We start from the raw sequence: 17,284 nt of genomic DNA on the forward strand, positions 1-17,284 counted from the left end.
TGAATTTGTCGGGCGGTAGCTCTGCCAACTATGCCACTGCGTTGCCCTGGTCAAAAGCCAAATGAGAATCGCTTCATCGTGTTTCTGTGGCTGGAAGAAAAGTGATTTGAATGTAATAAATAGGAGGGGCAGACATTTTGGCTTATTTTATTTGCTCTACATTCAATGAATCTTCAAAAGATTTTCTGCATTATTCTCATCTCTCTCTTGTATGCAAGATGCTTGCTGTCACCCTGGTTCTAGATAAACAAGGCATAGGAAAGATCATTTTGCTCCCATTCACCCCTGCCCTTCCTAACTGCCTATCAAGCCTCAAAAGAATTTTGTTCAATAATATTTCCTGTTGTTTTTCTCAGCTTAATATAGTATAAGGCCTGTCTACTTAATATTGGCTTATTGGACAAAAAAAGAGCATTCCAAGAATCAATCTAGTGAATCTTCCTTGGGTTGATATTCAAAATCACTACTTAATCTTCTGGAATCATATATAGTTGGAACAAGACACCTCTATCATGTACTCAAGTGCTCTTATAATGAAATCTGAAATATCATTTGCCTTCAATATTCCTTGCTCTATATGTATGTTAAGTTTTGGATGCAAAGACAGCAAGGTCTCTGAGCAAAAACTTTCCATCTCTTGCCATTTAAAAAAAAATCTTCATTTCTGTTTGTTCCAACAAACTCCTTTTTAGCTGTAAATTGTTTCATGTAATTTGATGTGTCTAAGGAAAGGTAAGAAGGTAAAGTAGGACATTTAAGGAGAAACACTTTTAAAAATTACAAATAAATAATACTGCTTTGTATTGTAGAAAAAGTAAAGTAGAATCAGGTCTTCTATTAATGTATCCTGTCTTTTTAGATTGATGAAACAATAATCTATAAAGGAATCAAGAATACAAGAAAATGGATGGACTTTACATTACCAAGGAGTGCTGCTTAACAGTTATAAAACTAATTGTTGGCCTTCTTCTTCTGATGCCCCAAGGCATTTCACTGATTTGCCCTTCTGTTTGCCAGCATTGTACAAAGACTCTGGTGGAGTGCTGCAATGTAGCTTTAACTTCCATTCCTCAGAATCTTGCAAAAACTACTTCTTCAGTTTATCTTAGCAGAAATAATATTTCCAGTATAGTTTCTAAGGATTTAGAAGGATTTAATAGATTGTCAGTACTTTTTCTCGACAATAATAGTCTGATTTCATTACATCCTCAAGCTTTTGCAAGCCTCATCAACCTGTATTACCTGCGATTGAATAATAATCAGATAAAAACATTTAGTCTGGGAATCTTTGAAGGCCTTTCAAAACTTCGATATTTGCACCTGCAGCACAATCAGATTATTTCTATTCCAGGAGGATTGCTTTCTGATTTGACTGCCCTTCAATATTTGCAACTCGAAGGAAATTTTCTTAGCTTGCTCAGTAGTGGAATGTTCACAGGTTTGATGAATCTTCGTGCTCTTGATCTTGCTAACAACAGAATTTTATGGATATCTAATTCTTCATTCAGACAACTTACAAGACTGGAGTTTCTCAATCTACAGAATAACTGCTTGGCATGGATCCCATCAAATGCATTTGTTCAGCTTAAGGTCCTTAAGAGGCTAATTTTATCCAATAACCCAATTGAGCTGATTCATCCTCTATCATTCAGTGGATTAGAAAATCTCAAATATCTTTATCTCAATAATGCCAAAATAAAGGCTATTCCAAAAGATGGCTTTGTTTCACTGAGCAATTTAAGGCATTTAGCTCTAAATAACAATTGTATAACTCATGTCAATTCCAATGCATTTAAAATACTGCATTTAGGGTATTTGCAGCTAGATAATAACAAAATTTCTTTTATTGAGTCAGATGCTTTTGAAGGAATGGCCAAAACATTAAAGGTCCTACACTTGGCGAACAACCATCTTAAAAATTTATTTCCTGAGGTCTTGATGCCACTGGTTTCTCTAGTTCATTTAATGGTAAATGGTAATCCTTGGGAGTGCACCTGCAACATTCTCAATTTGCGGAATTGGCTATTGTCATCTTCACTTCGGTTAAATATTCGCTGTCAGAGTCCATCCCAATTACGTGGTAAATCCTTGTATGCTGCTAGAATTAATGAGATTAGTGAATGTAATATCACCTTGTATCCTTTGGGGTTAAATACTGCAATGAGATCTGCAGCCACTCGTGCAGTCTTGACTTCAGTAAAAACAGAGAGCCCCAATCTTTATTTCAAGCTGGAGCACAGTTCTGTAACTAAGAAAAGCTTAAGAGGGTTGGCACTTGCAGCAAAGCACAATGAACAGTTTATAAGCATGCTTCCAGTGCAGTTGCCAGTTGAATACACACCTGTAAATTTCACCACGTTAACAGGTTCAGATATGCCGACTATTTCAATCAAACCTTTATCAATCTGCAAACAAAGTTTATCAAATTTGAACCAAACCTTTGATATACTGTTGGTCTTTTTCATCTTGGCATGTACAGCAGTTTTACTTCTGATGTTTAAAGTTCTTCTTTTACGGCAGAAGGTTAAGGATTTGGAGGCTGAAGGGAACAATGTTGTAGAGTACTACAGTGTATATCCATTTGCACGATATCATGTGACAAATCCGGTGCAAACAATACGTCCAGAACCCATGACAAGCCCAGAAGTGGGTCAGGCACCTACAATGAAGATAGCATGTCCTGTTAACCAAGCACAGGTTATTTTATTTGAGCATTCTGTCTTATGATTGTGGCCTTTTCAGTCATGTACAATGAACTGAAGTTTAACACTTATAAAGGCAGCAGCTGATTTTGAATAACATCTACATTTTATGTTGTGAATACATCATCAATTTTCCTTTCAGGTTGCTAAAAATCCCTGCATATAGCAAAATTTTACTGAAGTTTGTCATCAGTTGTTTCAGAGCATGGAAACTTCTTTATTCGTAGCCTTGACAGTGCCAACAATTTAAGAAAAACGAATTCCAGACATATGCTTAACTTTGAGCAATGATAATTCAAATGATATTATGTATATAGATTAATGAGTGGAAATAGTGGCCTGCGATTGATTTAGTAAAGTAGGCCCCTATAATGTCATGTAATGCCTGTTCTCATGCTCAATAATAAATACATATTGAAAATCAACTCGGTATTCATATTGTCCTTGTTTCTGTTCAAGATGAGACTGCAGTTAAGCACCTATATTACAAACGTACAACTGTGTTTAAAGTTCAAAAATTAAGATGCTAGAGAGATTTGTACCTTATTAATACCATATATTTTAAGTTTTGCTGTAAGTATATGCTAATAAGGTTTCATGCACCCAGATTTAACATTTAATTTAAGCAAATGTTTAAAACTGTTAATTCACCAGCTGAGTCCTGCAACCTATCAGAATTGAGTTTATTATCAGTGACATGTGCCATGAAATTAGTGTAAAACAAGAGCAAAAATAGTGAGGTAGTGTTCATGAGTTTAATTGCCCATTAAGAAATCTGATCACAGGAGGAATGAAGCTCTTCCTAAAATGTTGAGTGTGTGTCTTCAGGCTGCTGTATCTCCTCTCTGGTAGTAATGAGAAGAGGGCGTGTATGTCCTGGGTGGTGAGGGACCTTAATGGTGAATGCTGCCTTTCTTGTGGCATTGCATTTTGAACTTGTCTCAATGGTAGGAAAGCTAGTGCCCATGAAGTAGCTGGGTGAGTTTACAACCCTCTGTGCAACTTTTTTCAATCCTGTGCTGCTGTTCTCTCTACTATATAGTGATGCAACCTACTGCAGCTGAGCTGTACATCCAATGATGCACTGATTATATTTTATTTATAATACTGCAGTATAAAGTGTGTTAAAGTGAGCATGCCCTGATAGGTCCTCCGTCAGTGCTTAACAAATACATCAAAGTAAAAAAAACATAAAGAAAGCAGTATTCAATTGAAGTGCATCACTGAGCTCACAGTGATGATCACTTTTATGTTGCAAGCAAGTAGGTGCTCTTCTAGTCTGTGCTGTGTTCTGATTTTACTTTCTGGCCACCTGATGCCAGGAATTTTTAATAAAAATCTGAATTAAGTGGAGAAAAATAGCACCAAATCTTTCTACTTATATTCTCCTCATGGCAACACCTACCTATTCCAAATGCAGGGAGCATAACTCGCTAGCCCAAAAGAATCTAAGTCTTCTGTGACAAGCCTGAGCATTGATGGTTCTTCAATAGTCCACTGAGGAAGCTCCACCCTAAAACTTTGACAGCCTCCCAAAACTTTCAGCTTTGTGAGCTGCTAAATTAGCAATGGGGCATTGAAAGACATTTAAAAATTATATGCTCAAATGCAGTAAATAATTAAAAGAAATTTTACTTTTTTGATAAAATTTGAAAATATCCAAAGCTTTCTATTTCTAAAAAATCATATAAAGATGGCGCTGCATACGGTGGCCGTGTTGCAAGCTCCATTCCAAATCTACAGTATATTACTAATTTCTCCAATTTTCTTAGCATGTTCTGTTCAATAGCTGATAGTCACATCAGATATGATAGACTGACCCTTCTGAACATCAGAAAGACGGCATTTACCCACTGTGTGCCGCCTTTCCTACACTGGGATCTCCTGCTTGTGCGATCCATGGGAGACTCATCTCTTACACCGCCACTACCTGGGAAGAATCGCCGGAAACAAGGGAGAAGGGCCAGCGTCCTGGTGAGGCTGAGCCAGCGTGCTAATCAGCCACCGCTCCCCAGCATACTCCTGACTAACATTCAGTCCCTGGACAACAAGCTGTGCAAACTGAGAGCTGAATCTCCTACCAGCAAGAAACAGAGGAATGTAACGTTTTGTGTTTTGTGGAGACCTGGCTGATGGAGGAGATACCGGACCACACTATGGAGCCCTCTGGGTGCTCTTCATCTTCCTGTCAAAAAACCTCTCTGGGAAGAGTAAAGGAGGAGAGGTATGCTTCATTGTCAACAATGCTTGGTGCAACCCCCAGAATGTGCATTCATTGAAATCCTTTTGTTCCCCAGACCTAGAATACCTGGTGCTGCTGTGCAGAGCCTACTGGCTGCCTAGGGAGTTCACTGCTGTTACTATCACAGCGGTGTACATTTCACCACAGGCTGATACTGACCTGGCTCTCAAGGATCTGTACGAGACCATCAACACGCTGGAGACTGCACACCCAGAGGCTCCCTTTATCGTCACCGGTGACTTTAATCGAGCGTCGCTGACGAAAGTCTCTCTGAAGTTTTGTCAGCACATCCAGGTGAGCACTCGTGGAGATAACACACTCAATCACTGTTACACTCCCTTTCATAATGCTTAAAATCAGACCACTCCTTGATCCTGCTTCTCCCGATGTACAGGCGGCAGCTGAAACAAGAAGCAGCTATAGTTAAAACCGTCCACTGTTGGTCCGACCAAATGGCCTCCATGCTGCAGGACTGCTTTGATGACTTTGACATGATGAGGATATCTCTGAGTCACGTGCTTCATCTGGAAGTGCTTCGTGTGCTTCATCCCCCAGGTCTTTTGTGCGAGCAGCACTTAGCGCGCGGCATAGAGCTTACGTTGCCAGCAACCAGCTGGAGCTCAAGAAAAGCAGCTACAATCTGCGAAAAGCTATCAAGGCTGAGAAGCAACAATACAGGGACAAGACTGAGTCAAGGTTCACAACGAATAGCACACGTGACTTGTGGTGAAGGCTGCATACTATCGCAGACTTCAAAGCCAAACGTATTGGCCGCCAACACTGTGGCCTCTCTCCCAGATGAGCTCAATTGCTTTTATGCTCGGTTCGATGTCACTAACTCTGAGCCTCCAAGGAAAGCACTGCTACAACCTGCAACCTGGTCATCTCTGAGGCTGAAGTACGCAGGTGCTTCCAACGTGTGCACAGACGACATCCCAGGGTGAGTACTCAGGATGTGCGCAGCACAACTGGCAGGTGTGTTTACAGACATTTTTAATCTCTCCCTCTCCCAGTGTAGAGTGCCCTCCTGTTTCAAATTATCCACCATTGTCCCTGTACCAAAAAGACAAAGGTAACATGCCTGAACGACTGGTGTCCTGTTGCACTCACCTCAATAATAAGCAAATGCTCTGAGAGGCTGTTCGAGGATTACATCTGCAGCTTGTTACCACCCAAACTGGACCCCCTACAATTCGCCTAATGACACAACCAATCAACACTGCTGCACTGCTCTACATACCGTCCTTACACATCTGGAGAGGAAGAATGCTTATATGAGAATGCTGTTTTTGGACTGCAGTTCAACATTCAACACCATAATTCCATCCAGGCTCGACAAGAAGTTCAGAGAGTGCAGCCTTGTGCTGCTGGATCCTGGATTTCCTGTGAGATTGCCGGCAGGTGGTAAGAGTAGGCTCCCTCACTTCTCAACACAGGAGCCCTTCAGGGCTGTGTACTAAGTCCCCTCCTTTACTCCTCGTATATCCATGACTGTGTCGCCACCCACAACTCTAACCTGCTAATTAAATTTGCAGACGGTACTACATTGAGTGGCCTAATCTCAGACAATAACGAGGTGGCCTGCAGGGAAGAAGTCATCTCTCTGAGACAGTGATGTCAAGAAAACCTCAATGATGCAAAAACAATGGAGCTGTTTGTGGACTACAGGGGGAATGGAGACAGGCTAACCCCTATTGATATCAATGGATCTGGGGTTGAGAGAGTCAACTGCTTTAAGTTCCTCGGCATCCACATCACCGAGGGCCTCACGTGATCTGTACACACCAGCTGTGAGGTGAAAAAGGCACAACAGCGCCTCTTTCACCTCAGATGGTTGAGGAAGTTTGGTATGGGCTGCCAAATCCTAAGAACTTTCTACAGGGGCACAATTGAGAGCATCCTGACTGGCTGCATCACTGCCTGTTATGGGAACTGTACCTCCCTTAATCGAGGACTCTGCAGAGAGTGGTGCAGGCAGCCCAGCGCATCTGTGGTTGTGAACTTCCTATGATTCAGGATATTTACAAAGACAGGTGTAAAACAAGGGCCCGAAGGATCACCGGGGACCCGAGTCACTCCAACCACAATCTATTCTAGCTGCTACCATCTGGGAAATGGTACCACAGCATAAATGCCAGGACCAACAGACTCTGGAACAGCTTCTTCCACTGGGACATCAGACTGATTAACTCACGCTGATCTGAGTGTATTTCTATGTTACATTGACCGTTGGATTTATTATAAATTACTATGATTGCACATTGCACATTTAGATGGAGACATAACATAAAGATTTTTACTCATGTATGTGAAGGATGTAAAGTCAATTCAATTCAATAAAAGTGATGTTTCACAAAGAGGAAATAAAAACAGCTAAATACAACAGCTGTACAATCCCAAGTGAAATTACTGGGATCTCTGAATTTGTGGAAGATGTACTTTGACACAGGATACCATTTAGCATTTCCTCATACTAAGAAATCTAAGTAAGATGGAGCTTCCCTACTAGACACCATGTGCAGCAAAGATAAACAGATTCAGTGTTCCAAACTGGGACACATAAGGAAAAAAGAACAAGGATTGGCCACTAGCACCTCTTTCCTTTTCCCAGTAGGTTCCACCGATCATGGCCGATCTACTGACTTTGGTACAATTTTCCTGGTTGCTCCTTTGATTCCCTTAGCATCTAGTAATCTATCAATTTCTGTGTTGAATGCATTAAATGACAAAATTTCCACAGCCTTTTATGGTAGAAAATTAAAAGATTCACCAACCTTAGAGTAAAAGAAATATTATTCCATTTCAGTTTGAAATGGTGGTCTCATTATTTTGTGACTACGACCTCTAATTCTTGACTCCTTGGCTTAGGGAATTATCTCTCAGCGTCTACTTTATTGAGCACTCTCTGAATCTTATACATTTAAAAAATGTCAACCCTAAGGCCTTACCTACCCAATTGCTTCTTGTGTGACAGACCCACCATTCCAGAAATCAGACTGGTGAATCTTAGCTTCAAACCTTCAATATGCAAGTCTATGCATTTTTGTGATAAGAAGAGCAAAATTTACATATGCTAAGTGTGATCACTAGATATAATTTGCCTGCTGAATTGTCTGTAACATATAGGCTTTCAGTAACTTGTATACTAGGTCACCCAGGTTACTTGGCCTCATCAACATTTCCTAACCTCTCACAATTTAAAAAAAAATGTTTTGGATTTGCATTCAAGGTTTTCGTATGTCATGTTTTAGCCCACTTATTTAGCTTATCTATATTCCTTTGACGTGTCCTGCATCCACATATTTTCACCTGGTTTTATATCATGAATATGGGGTATATTATATTTCAACCCCATGGCCAAATTGTTAATATAAATTGTGAATAGTTGGTGCCCAAGTACCAAACCCTATGATATCCTACTATGATAGCCTTAGAGGAATCTGTTTATTTCTACTCTTGGTTGGTAAGCAGACAGAAAATGCTAGTATGTTATCTGCAATTCCATGTGTTCCAATCTCGTTGATTTTCTTGCTGTGTTATATCTTGAAAGCCTTCAAAAATCCAAATCACATCTACTGGTTGCCTTTATCTTTGCAAGGATGCAGTTTTTACATTAACAGGTCTCATTAAAAAGTATTCTTCGCTTTTAAAATTACAATTTCAATGTGTGCATTTTATGTAGCATGTAACATTTTACTGTTTAATTTTTACTTGTTTTTTATTATTGAATTCAGTTGCAATCTTATTTTAGGTAATGTGTTTTATATGTACTCATCTACTGCAGAAACCACCTGATATAATTTTTTATGTGATGGGAATATTATTCCAAAATGAATAGGTAGTAGCCTTCAATAAATTTTAAATTGATCGGTGATATATTTATATCAGAATTGTTTGAATTGGAAATATTGCCATTTTTAAAATCTGATTTGCATTCCAAAATACCAGCATTTCACTTATCACACAATCAGCATGACTTTTTGGAAAATGTGTCAAAGCTGCTGATGTCAACAGCCTGAGGGGGCAAAAAGGTGCAAGGGCTTCGTTTTTTCTGTGAATTTGTGTTGCAAGAGGGATTTGATCTTATCAGACTGAGCTTATCAAATCTTCATCTTTTTGTTATATTCACTCTGGGGCTTTGGGAGTCTATGTATAGGAAAGGATTTAATGAGCATATTTATTGATATTTATTGTAAACGAATCGAATGGGAAGAGAATAATTATTTAAAATTGTGCTTAAAGTACAACAGTTAGGAAAAAATAAAAAGATAGTTTTAAACTACTAGTTAAAGATAAGAGATGGTGAAGGTAACATTCAAGTAGAAACGCAGATTTGGATACACAGCCCAAATTGCTTGCATGATCACCCTGAGTACAAAGAAACAATTGATATGAATTACAGGAGTAAATTCACCTCGAAGAATAAATATGGTGAACATTTCTGGCCTCTACTATTTTCCTATTTCCTAAAGTCTGTAGGAAAACAGGAAAAGAAGAAGAATTCTAGAGTTCAAACATAAAATCACTTCATAGAAAAGGGAGTATATAACATGTGAACAGCAGGCAATGGAGACTTTATAGATACAATTAAAATAGTAATTAAATGATAATTAAACATGGAGAATATTGGAAGTCATCAGAACGAGCATCTTTTGTGGATAGAGTTCAGAAACAACTTTTCAGAAAAATATAAAGAGTCTGTTGGTACTAGAAATCCAGAGCAACACACATACAAAATGCTGGAGGAACAGCATTCTTCCTGAGTTCCTCCAGCATTTTTTTTGTCTGTTTTTCAGGGGAAAAATCTTTCACCATTGTCAATAATCTCCAGAATAGCAGACATTAGGGAGGTTTTAAGGAAGCCGAAGAGAATATCTGTGATAGTGTCAAGACTTGGAAAGATGCAATGGGTGAGAGAGAGATTCAAAGTGCATTTATTATCAATGACTGTATAAATCATACAACCTTGAGATTTGTTTGCTTAACAGGCAGTTACAAAGAAAAGAACCCAATTAAAAAAAATAAAACCAACCTCCAGTGCCCACAGAGTCAGAGGGAAATTAAACAAAACAAATCATGCAAACAGTAGAAACCAGCAACAACAACAGCAGCATTCCGAAGCAACTTGAGTCCTTAGATGCAAATCCCCAAAGCAGTTTGGAGTAGGCCCGAAGCCTCAGCATTCAGTTCATCATATTAGCAGGGCAAGTTGTTACATAGTTCACACTCACAAAGAACAGCAGCCAAGAGGCAGTCTTACAGCCTTGGGATTGCGAAGGGATGTTTAAATTGTCCAAACCTTGCACCAGGAACCGGGCCCCACAGTGACGAATCGCTCCGGGCCTACATTTTGCTGCTGGAGAAGCCATTCTCAACCTCTCCAAATCGGCCTGGCGTTTAGCACCCGACTCTCGACACTCTGCTTTTCCAGTCTATTTGGGCCGGCATTTAGATTGTCCAAACAGCGCATTGTAACTCGCATGAGAACAGGGCCTCACCAAGTGAATCCTTATTAATTGTAGGTGATATTGTGTATTTTTATCATTTTTCATTCTTCTGTCAATTTTTTTTACATCTGTGCAGCATCTCTCCACCAACCCCCCCCCCCCCCGCCCCCCACCACTGCCCCTTATTCCAGACATCCCACCCTGCAAAAATTCATTTCAGGGAGGTAGCACCATCAATTTGCGGAGACTTCCGGGAGAGGTGGGATGTCTGCAATAGAGTAGCTCCTTAGCAGCTGGCCAGCTCGTTTAAATAATGTTAGCTATGCTAATGAACAAATGACACCTGTTAAACTCACCTCAACATGTCTTGTACAGTCTTAACCCACCATGGGCAATAGAAAAGTCACTGTTGCAAACAGTGCAGCGAGCAACACTGTCATTATTTTTGACCCCTATTAAGCAGGGGTACACTTTAGTGTAGTCTGGGGTGACGTACGTTTTATATTTTCTTTTGGAACACTCTGCCACTCTGACTTTTTTTGGAACTCTCTCACTCGTGGTCACTCTCACTCGCGTTTGCTTTCTCGCTCTCTCTCTCTCGCGCTTGCTTTCTCGCTCTCTTTCTCTCACGCTCGCTCTCACGCTCTCATGATCAGCCTCACTCGCGCTCACTCTCGCTTTTGCTGTTGCTCTCTGTCGCGCTCTCTCGCACTTGCTTTCTTGCTCTTACTCCCTCTCTCCTGCTTGCTTTCTCACTCTCGCGCTCTGTCTTTTGTGCTTGCTCTCTCGCACTTGCTTTCTTACTCTCGCTCTCTCACTGTCGCGCATTCTCTCATGCTCGCTCTCAAAAAAATCAATTTCCGGGACACTGTATATAATTTGCGGGCATCAGGGAACCACTATTAATTTGCGGGAGACTCCCGGAACTTCCGGGAGAGGTGGGATGTCTGTTATTCTGTTTCTATTACGTTCTTACCTTTAGCTCCAGTCATTGCCTGCAGTTAACAAGCCTTCATCTTCTCTCAGTACCAGCACCATGTGGTACTTGCTCTCTTCTCGTTTCCACCACATCATAGGCATTCCCTTTGTTCTCCCCAGCTCCTTTTCTGCAACTTAGGAAAAAATAGGTAGTCAGGAGCATTGTGGGTTCATTTTAAAACCAACTTTCAGTGATGTTATAAGTTATTTTTGCGAAGTAGTTAAGTTAAAAAAAAATAACATTTATTAATATAAATTCTCAAGTATAAGAATTGCAAATCATACATAAACTATTCATGAAGAAGAGAGGCGAACATCGATGGCGAAGTATGCTTGCCTTCACCGGTCAGGAAATTATGTTGCAACTGTATAAAACTTTGGTTAGGCTGCATTTGGGGTACTGTGTGTACTTCTGATCATCCCATTACTCGAGGGGTATGAAGGATTTGAAGAGGGCGGAAAGAGGTTCCCCTGAGTGCCGTCTGGATTCAGGAATGTTAGCTACAAGAAGAGATTGGACAGAATTGGATTTTTTTTTTCTGGAGTGTCAGGGCTGAGGGGAGATTTGGTCGAAGTTGATATAATTATCAGAAGCATGGATCGTGTTGATGGTCAGAATCTTTCTCTGAGTAGGAGTGTCAAATACTAGAGAGCATGGCTACAAGGTGAAGGTGGGAGTAGGGGGCTGCTGAGTTCAAGGGAGATATGCAGGGCAAGTTTATTTTACTCAGAGGGTGTTATGTGCCTGGAATGTGCTGCAAGGGGTGGTGTTTGAATCAGACAAAATAGTGGCTTTTAAGAGGCTATTAGACTGACACATTAACGTGAGGGATATGGATTTTACGGGCACATGGGTTAGTTTCATTTGGAATTTTGGTTGGTACAGACAGTGTGGGCTTGGTGGACCGATTCCAGTACCATTCTGTGTTCTGACTGGCAAACTTACTACATAGGGCAAGAGGGGAGAAACATGAAACTGTCTGCATTTAATCATAGAGACCATCTTTTACGTTCTCAGCCTATTAAAGGACGTGCAAAAGATCCTTCTCCTTGGGCAATGCCGCAAGGCTGGAAAAACAGAATCATGTCTGACAAACTTGGTTGAATTTCTTAACTAAAGATGTAAGATCAGCTTTATTTGAAACCTTGAAATATACAGTGAAATGCATTCTTTGTGTCAACAATCGGCACAGTCCGGTATGTGCTGGGGCCAGCACAGCACGCAGTGATTCCTGCACCAACTAAACGAGCCTCTAATTTACTAATCCTAGTTCGTATGTAGAATGTGGGAGGCACCAAAGCACCTATGCGATCACAAGGAAAACATACAACCTCCCTACAGGTAGTGGCAAGTATTGAACCTTGATCTCACAGCTGGCGCTGTAATGCGGTATGCTAACCACTACCCTACTCCATGCCCTAGAAGAGGCATGGAATAGAGTAATGAGTAGGGGAATATCTAACAACATTATTTGTATGTGTTTTTAAAGAAAGCATTGAATGGAGTCTTACATATAGACCACTGGCTAAAATTGAGCTCAGCAGATTGAAGGCCAATTGTTAACTTGATTGGAAAATTGGTTGATTGATGGAAGACTGAGAACCTGGAGAATGCGCATTTAGTCAAATTGGCAGGGCAAGTGGTGTTCCACAAAGATGTTAGTTGGCATCCCAGCTATTAGCCATGTGGAAAAGCAACTTAACTGAGTGAACTGCTTCTGGTTTAAGATGGCGCTGGTGAAGCTCAGAGACTACTTATTGGTGGCAAACAAAATAAAGAATACAAATAAATACTTAATAGGAGTTTTTTGGGTAAAATTTCTGGTAAACAATCACTGCAAATAATGGAGTCAGAGTGCGAGGAAGAATCGAGACCCATCCACCAAAACTGAGAACAAAGAAAGATCAATCTAAATGCCAGGCCAATCTGGAAAAGTCAGGTATGGGGGGAAATGTGGCTGCGAAGTCCAGGCCTAGAGCATATCAAATCAACAGGGCCCAGGGTGAGGAACGACCCGATGTTCGGACAGTTTAAAAGCCAATGCAGGTTGAAACAGCAGGGTGTTGGGACCAGGGCCGAGGGTCGGGCTGGTTCTACTCAGCTCTGCACTGAACTGAGGCTCTGGCCTGCTTCAGCTTCTAGTCTGTACACTCACTTTCATTGTGGGTGTTGTTTGCACAATTTGTATTTTTCTTCTGTGTGCGTTGGGTATTTGATGGACTTTTTAAATAGGTTCTTCAGGGTTTCTTTGTATTGTGGCTGCCTGTAAGGAGACAGATCTCAAGGTTTTCTAATGTATACGTACATACTTTGATAATAAATATACCTTGAACTTTGAATGTGTTTGACAAATCCAAGGTCACTGAGAATCAGGGCAAGCAACATTGTTGTAAAATGTGCACATTAGATTATGAATAAATATTCATAGATTATGTGACCAACCAGAGCTGGCAATGAATTTGAATGCAAGCAAAAGAGATCATGAAATTTAGAGCTAGAAGAGAGTACTTTAAGATGAAATGTTAGAACCTGAGTCAGACAATATAGGTCTCTGTACTCGGGTCACTTGGATGTCATGAAGCAGCAGATAATCAAGCATACTAATTGAATTCTGTCCTTTGAAGCCTGGATTATAAGTGCATTTGAAGTTATCCAAGAGTCATACACAGTTCTGACTTTATCAGTGTAGGAGCATTGTGAATAGTTATGAAACCCAAATCATAGGAAGGATATATTGGTATTGATTTTGCTGTTGGTAAAATTGCAGCATTCAGTTCATGACACCGTAAAACTGACAACAACTTCTGGAGTTAGTAGATGTGGAAATTAGTACCAGCATCCCAAAGTTACTATTGGTGATAACCAGCTCACCCACACCATTTTCTCTGCAGATTGATGAAAATTTTAAGTATTTATTAACTATTTTCAAGGTCAGTTCTGCAAATTTTATTTTATATTGTGTGAATTATTAATGATTTTTCATGTCATATTAGCTATTTAAACATAACGGACTAATTACGTCGGATATTTAAAAATATAGTGAATTTTCTGGGAAAAGTATTTTACAGTTTTGATCACTTATTACATTATTTTGTTCCTTAAACCTTTTTAATGTAAGTTATATACAGGTTTCCCCCGCCATCCGAAGGTAGAGCATTCCTATGAAATGGTTCGTAAGCTGAAATGTCGTAAAGCGAAGAAGCAATTACCATTTATTTATATGGGAAAATTTTCTGAGCGTTCACAGACCCAAAAATAACCTACCAAATCATGCCAAATAACACATAAAACCTAAAATAACAGTAATATATAGTAAAAGCAGGAATGATATGATAAATACACAGCCTATATAAAGTAGAAATACTTCTCTACAACGATTGCCTGCACAGATCTCCGTAGCGAAAATCTCACGCAAGCGCTCTTGGCATAAACGCGCTCTCCAGTAACCTTTAAACTATGAAGATGCCAAATCTACCAAATAACACGTAAAAATACACAGCCTATATAAAGTAGAAATAATGAATGTACAGTGTAGTATCACGGGAATTGGGAAGACATTGAGCACACTGATGATGGTGTGTTAGACTGAGTCGTCGCAGGTTGGGGTGGTGCAGTGGCCCCCACCCTCCAGGCCGCCGACTGATACATTGCCGCGAAGCACGCAGCGGTAGCCGGGAGGCACCCAGCACATCTTTAAGAAAAAAGCTGAAATAAACATGCTAATTAATTAGGTGCTGCCCGGCACGTAAATGTCAGCACAGATCAGAGGCGATTGCCGATTGCATCGGCACTGATCTGGACCAACAATTATATGCTAGGCGGCACCTAATTAATTAGCCTGTTTATTTCGGCTTTTTTCTTAAAGATGTGCTGCGTGTCTCCCGGCTACCCCTGCATTCTCCGCGAATCGGTACAGTATCTGTCCGGGGCCCGGAGGTTGGGGTGGTGGGACACGGAGGTGTCATCTCATCGTCGTTCAGGGCAGGCAGCTCATCTTCTCCTATGACTGCCTGCTTCGATGTCGAAGGTCAAGGTTCATCATCTGCTGTGGCTGATGTGGAAGGCTTGCTTGACTGCTGAGCCTCGCGCATTTTTATATCACACAGTTCTTTGTAAGGACTCAAAACATCCTGCAAATATCCCCTAAACCTACGTACCCTTTCAAAATTAAAGTCGTACTTTATCATTGCAGCGAAAATCTCACGCAGTTGCTTCACTTTCTGCATTCGGTTGAATTCGGTTTCGATTGTTATCCTTTCCTCTTCTAATTGCATCAGCTGTTCATCTATCAGTTCTTGGTCATGGGATGCCAAAACCTCTTCAACATCGTTTTCGTCAGCTTCCACAAGCCCAACTCACTTTGTCCTTGCTTCGTTCACCACGATCGAAACGCTTAATTACGTCTAGTTTTACGCTAAGTAAAACACCCTTACGAGCTCTTTCAGGCTCTCCCGACACCTTAGAACTTATCTTGCAAACAGCTGCTCACAGGCTCGTGTTTAAGCAATGCCGTTCCGAATCTTGGGGAGAGCGGCTGCTCGGGGTGTGCGCTGATTTTTTATCGCGCGCTGCCTTTCTTCGTAACAGTGAAAGCACCTTCTGAAAGCGAAAACGGTACTAATGTAGATCTTTCGTAACAGTGAGGTTTCGTAAAGCGAACGTTTGAAAAGCGGGGGACACCTGTATTGCATTTTTACTTCCTAATTTTGATTGTAGTGAAAGTTGTTCACTTTTGTTGATGCTCAGCCAAGCAAGGAATCTCCATGAGTAATTGTAGTTTTAAACTGTGAATATAGTGCACTGCCCCCAGGACACTACACTTTTGTGGGTAGCCTTCAACGAGATTAACATTAAGCAGTGCGTTTTTGTCTTTGACCACAAAATCCTCTGAGAGAATGTACATAGTTTTACAAGAGTAATTCCCAATGTAAAAAGGTATAAGTAGAAAGAATAGATTACAGAATTTAGTGTTGGATTTCCAAGGTATAAGAAAATTACAGTTTTCAAACTGTTAAATATTACTACTGATTGTGGAGCCCAGCTTTTGGAGCTTTTGTCCTAAGTTTAAAGCCTGGAATGATTTCAGTTGATTTTATGATTGGTGTTCAGAAACACTTATACCTGTTCAGGTTAATTGAATTATAGAACTTAAAAAAAACAGTAACTGATGCTGTGTCAATCGTTAGTCTGATAGCTCTTTGTGAACCAAAACTTTAACTGATAAGGAAGAAAGACAGTTATGTAAAGTTGGGTCATATATTAGTATGAGGATGCAAGCTCAAGGGGCTAAATGACATGAGCAACACTCACAACACGCTGGAGGAACTCAGCAGGTCGGGCAGCATCCGTGGAAAAGATCGGTCGACGTTTCGGGCCGGAACCCTTCGTCAGGGTTCCGATCCGAAACGTCAACCGATCTTTTCCACGGATGCTGCCCGACCTGCTGAGTTCCTCCAGCGTGTTGTGAGTGTTGCTTTGACCCTAGCATCTGCAGATTATTTTGTGTTTGCTAAATGACATGATATTCCTATTAAATTTACTTCATGTCTTTTTGTTTGATTCACAAAAAGTCTTAACACCCAAAAGGTTTGACATCATCCATTTCGAAGCACTCTGTTTGATTACTGCCCCATATATGACTCTGCACATTTGTAATCTCCACTACCATCACATGCACAAAATGCACTGACTGCAGTTATTACCCAGTGACAACATCCCAGACCCATGATCTCTCCACCAAGAAGGAAGAGCACTCAGGTGTATGGAAACACCACCACCAAGTCACCCAACATCTGACTTGGAAGTATACTGATGTTTCCCCTTCATCAGATTGAGCTCTAATCGCCTGCCCAGCAGCACTATTGGGAACTCCTCACCAGAAGGCAGCAGAGATATAAGAACGTGGCTCATTGCC

General features: G+C 40.6%; 2 protein-coding genes across 7 annotated transcripts in view; both read left to right on the forward strand.

Moving 5' to 3' along the window:
- ipo11 (importin 11) overlaps positions 1–17,284 on the forward strand; it is a 427,187-nt gene that overhangs the window by 266,309 nt on the left and 143,594 nt on the right. The window contains exon 29 of one of the 6 annotated variants that reach the window (XM_072252592.1): positions 860–936. The exons of the other annotated variants lie outside the window; for them this stretch is intronic. Coding sequence (XP_072108693.1) covers positions 860–875 — 16 coding nt within the window. The 3' untranslated portion in view covers positions 876–936. Of the gene's footprint in view, positions 1–859; positions 937–17,284 lie in introns of those variants that run through there. 6 annotated transcript variants of the gene reach the window in all.
- LOC140195022 (uncharacterized) lies at positions 904–3,095 on the forward strand. The gene has a single exon (XM_072252594.1). The coding sequence runs from the start codon at positions 904–906 to the stop codon at positions 2,725–2,727; it is 1,824 nt and encodes a 607-aa protein (XP_072108695.1). The 3' UTR covers positions 2,728–3,095.

The sequence above is a fragment of the Mobula birostris genome, chromosome 3 (genome assembly GCF_030028105.1).
Source record: "Mobula birostris isolate sMobBir1 chromosome 3, sMobBir1.hap1, whole genome shotgun sequence".
NCBI lineage: Eukaryota > Metazoa > Chordata > Chondrichthyes > Myliobatiformes > Myliobatidae > Mobula > Mobula birostris.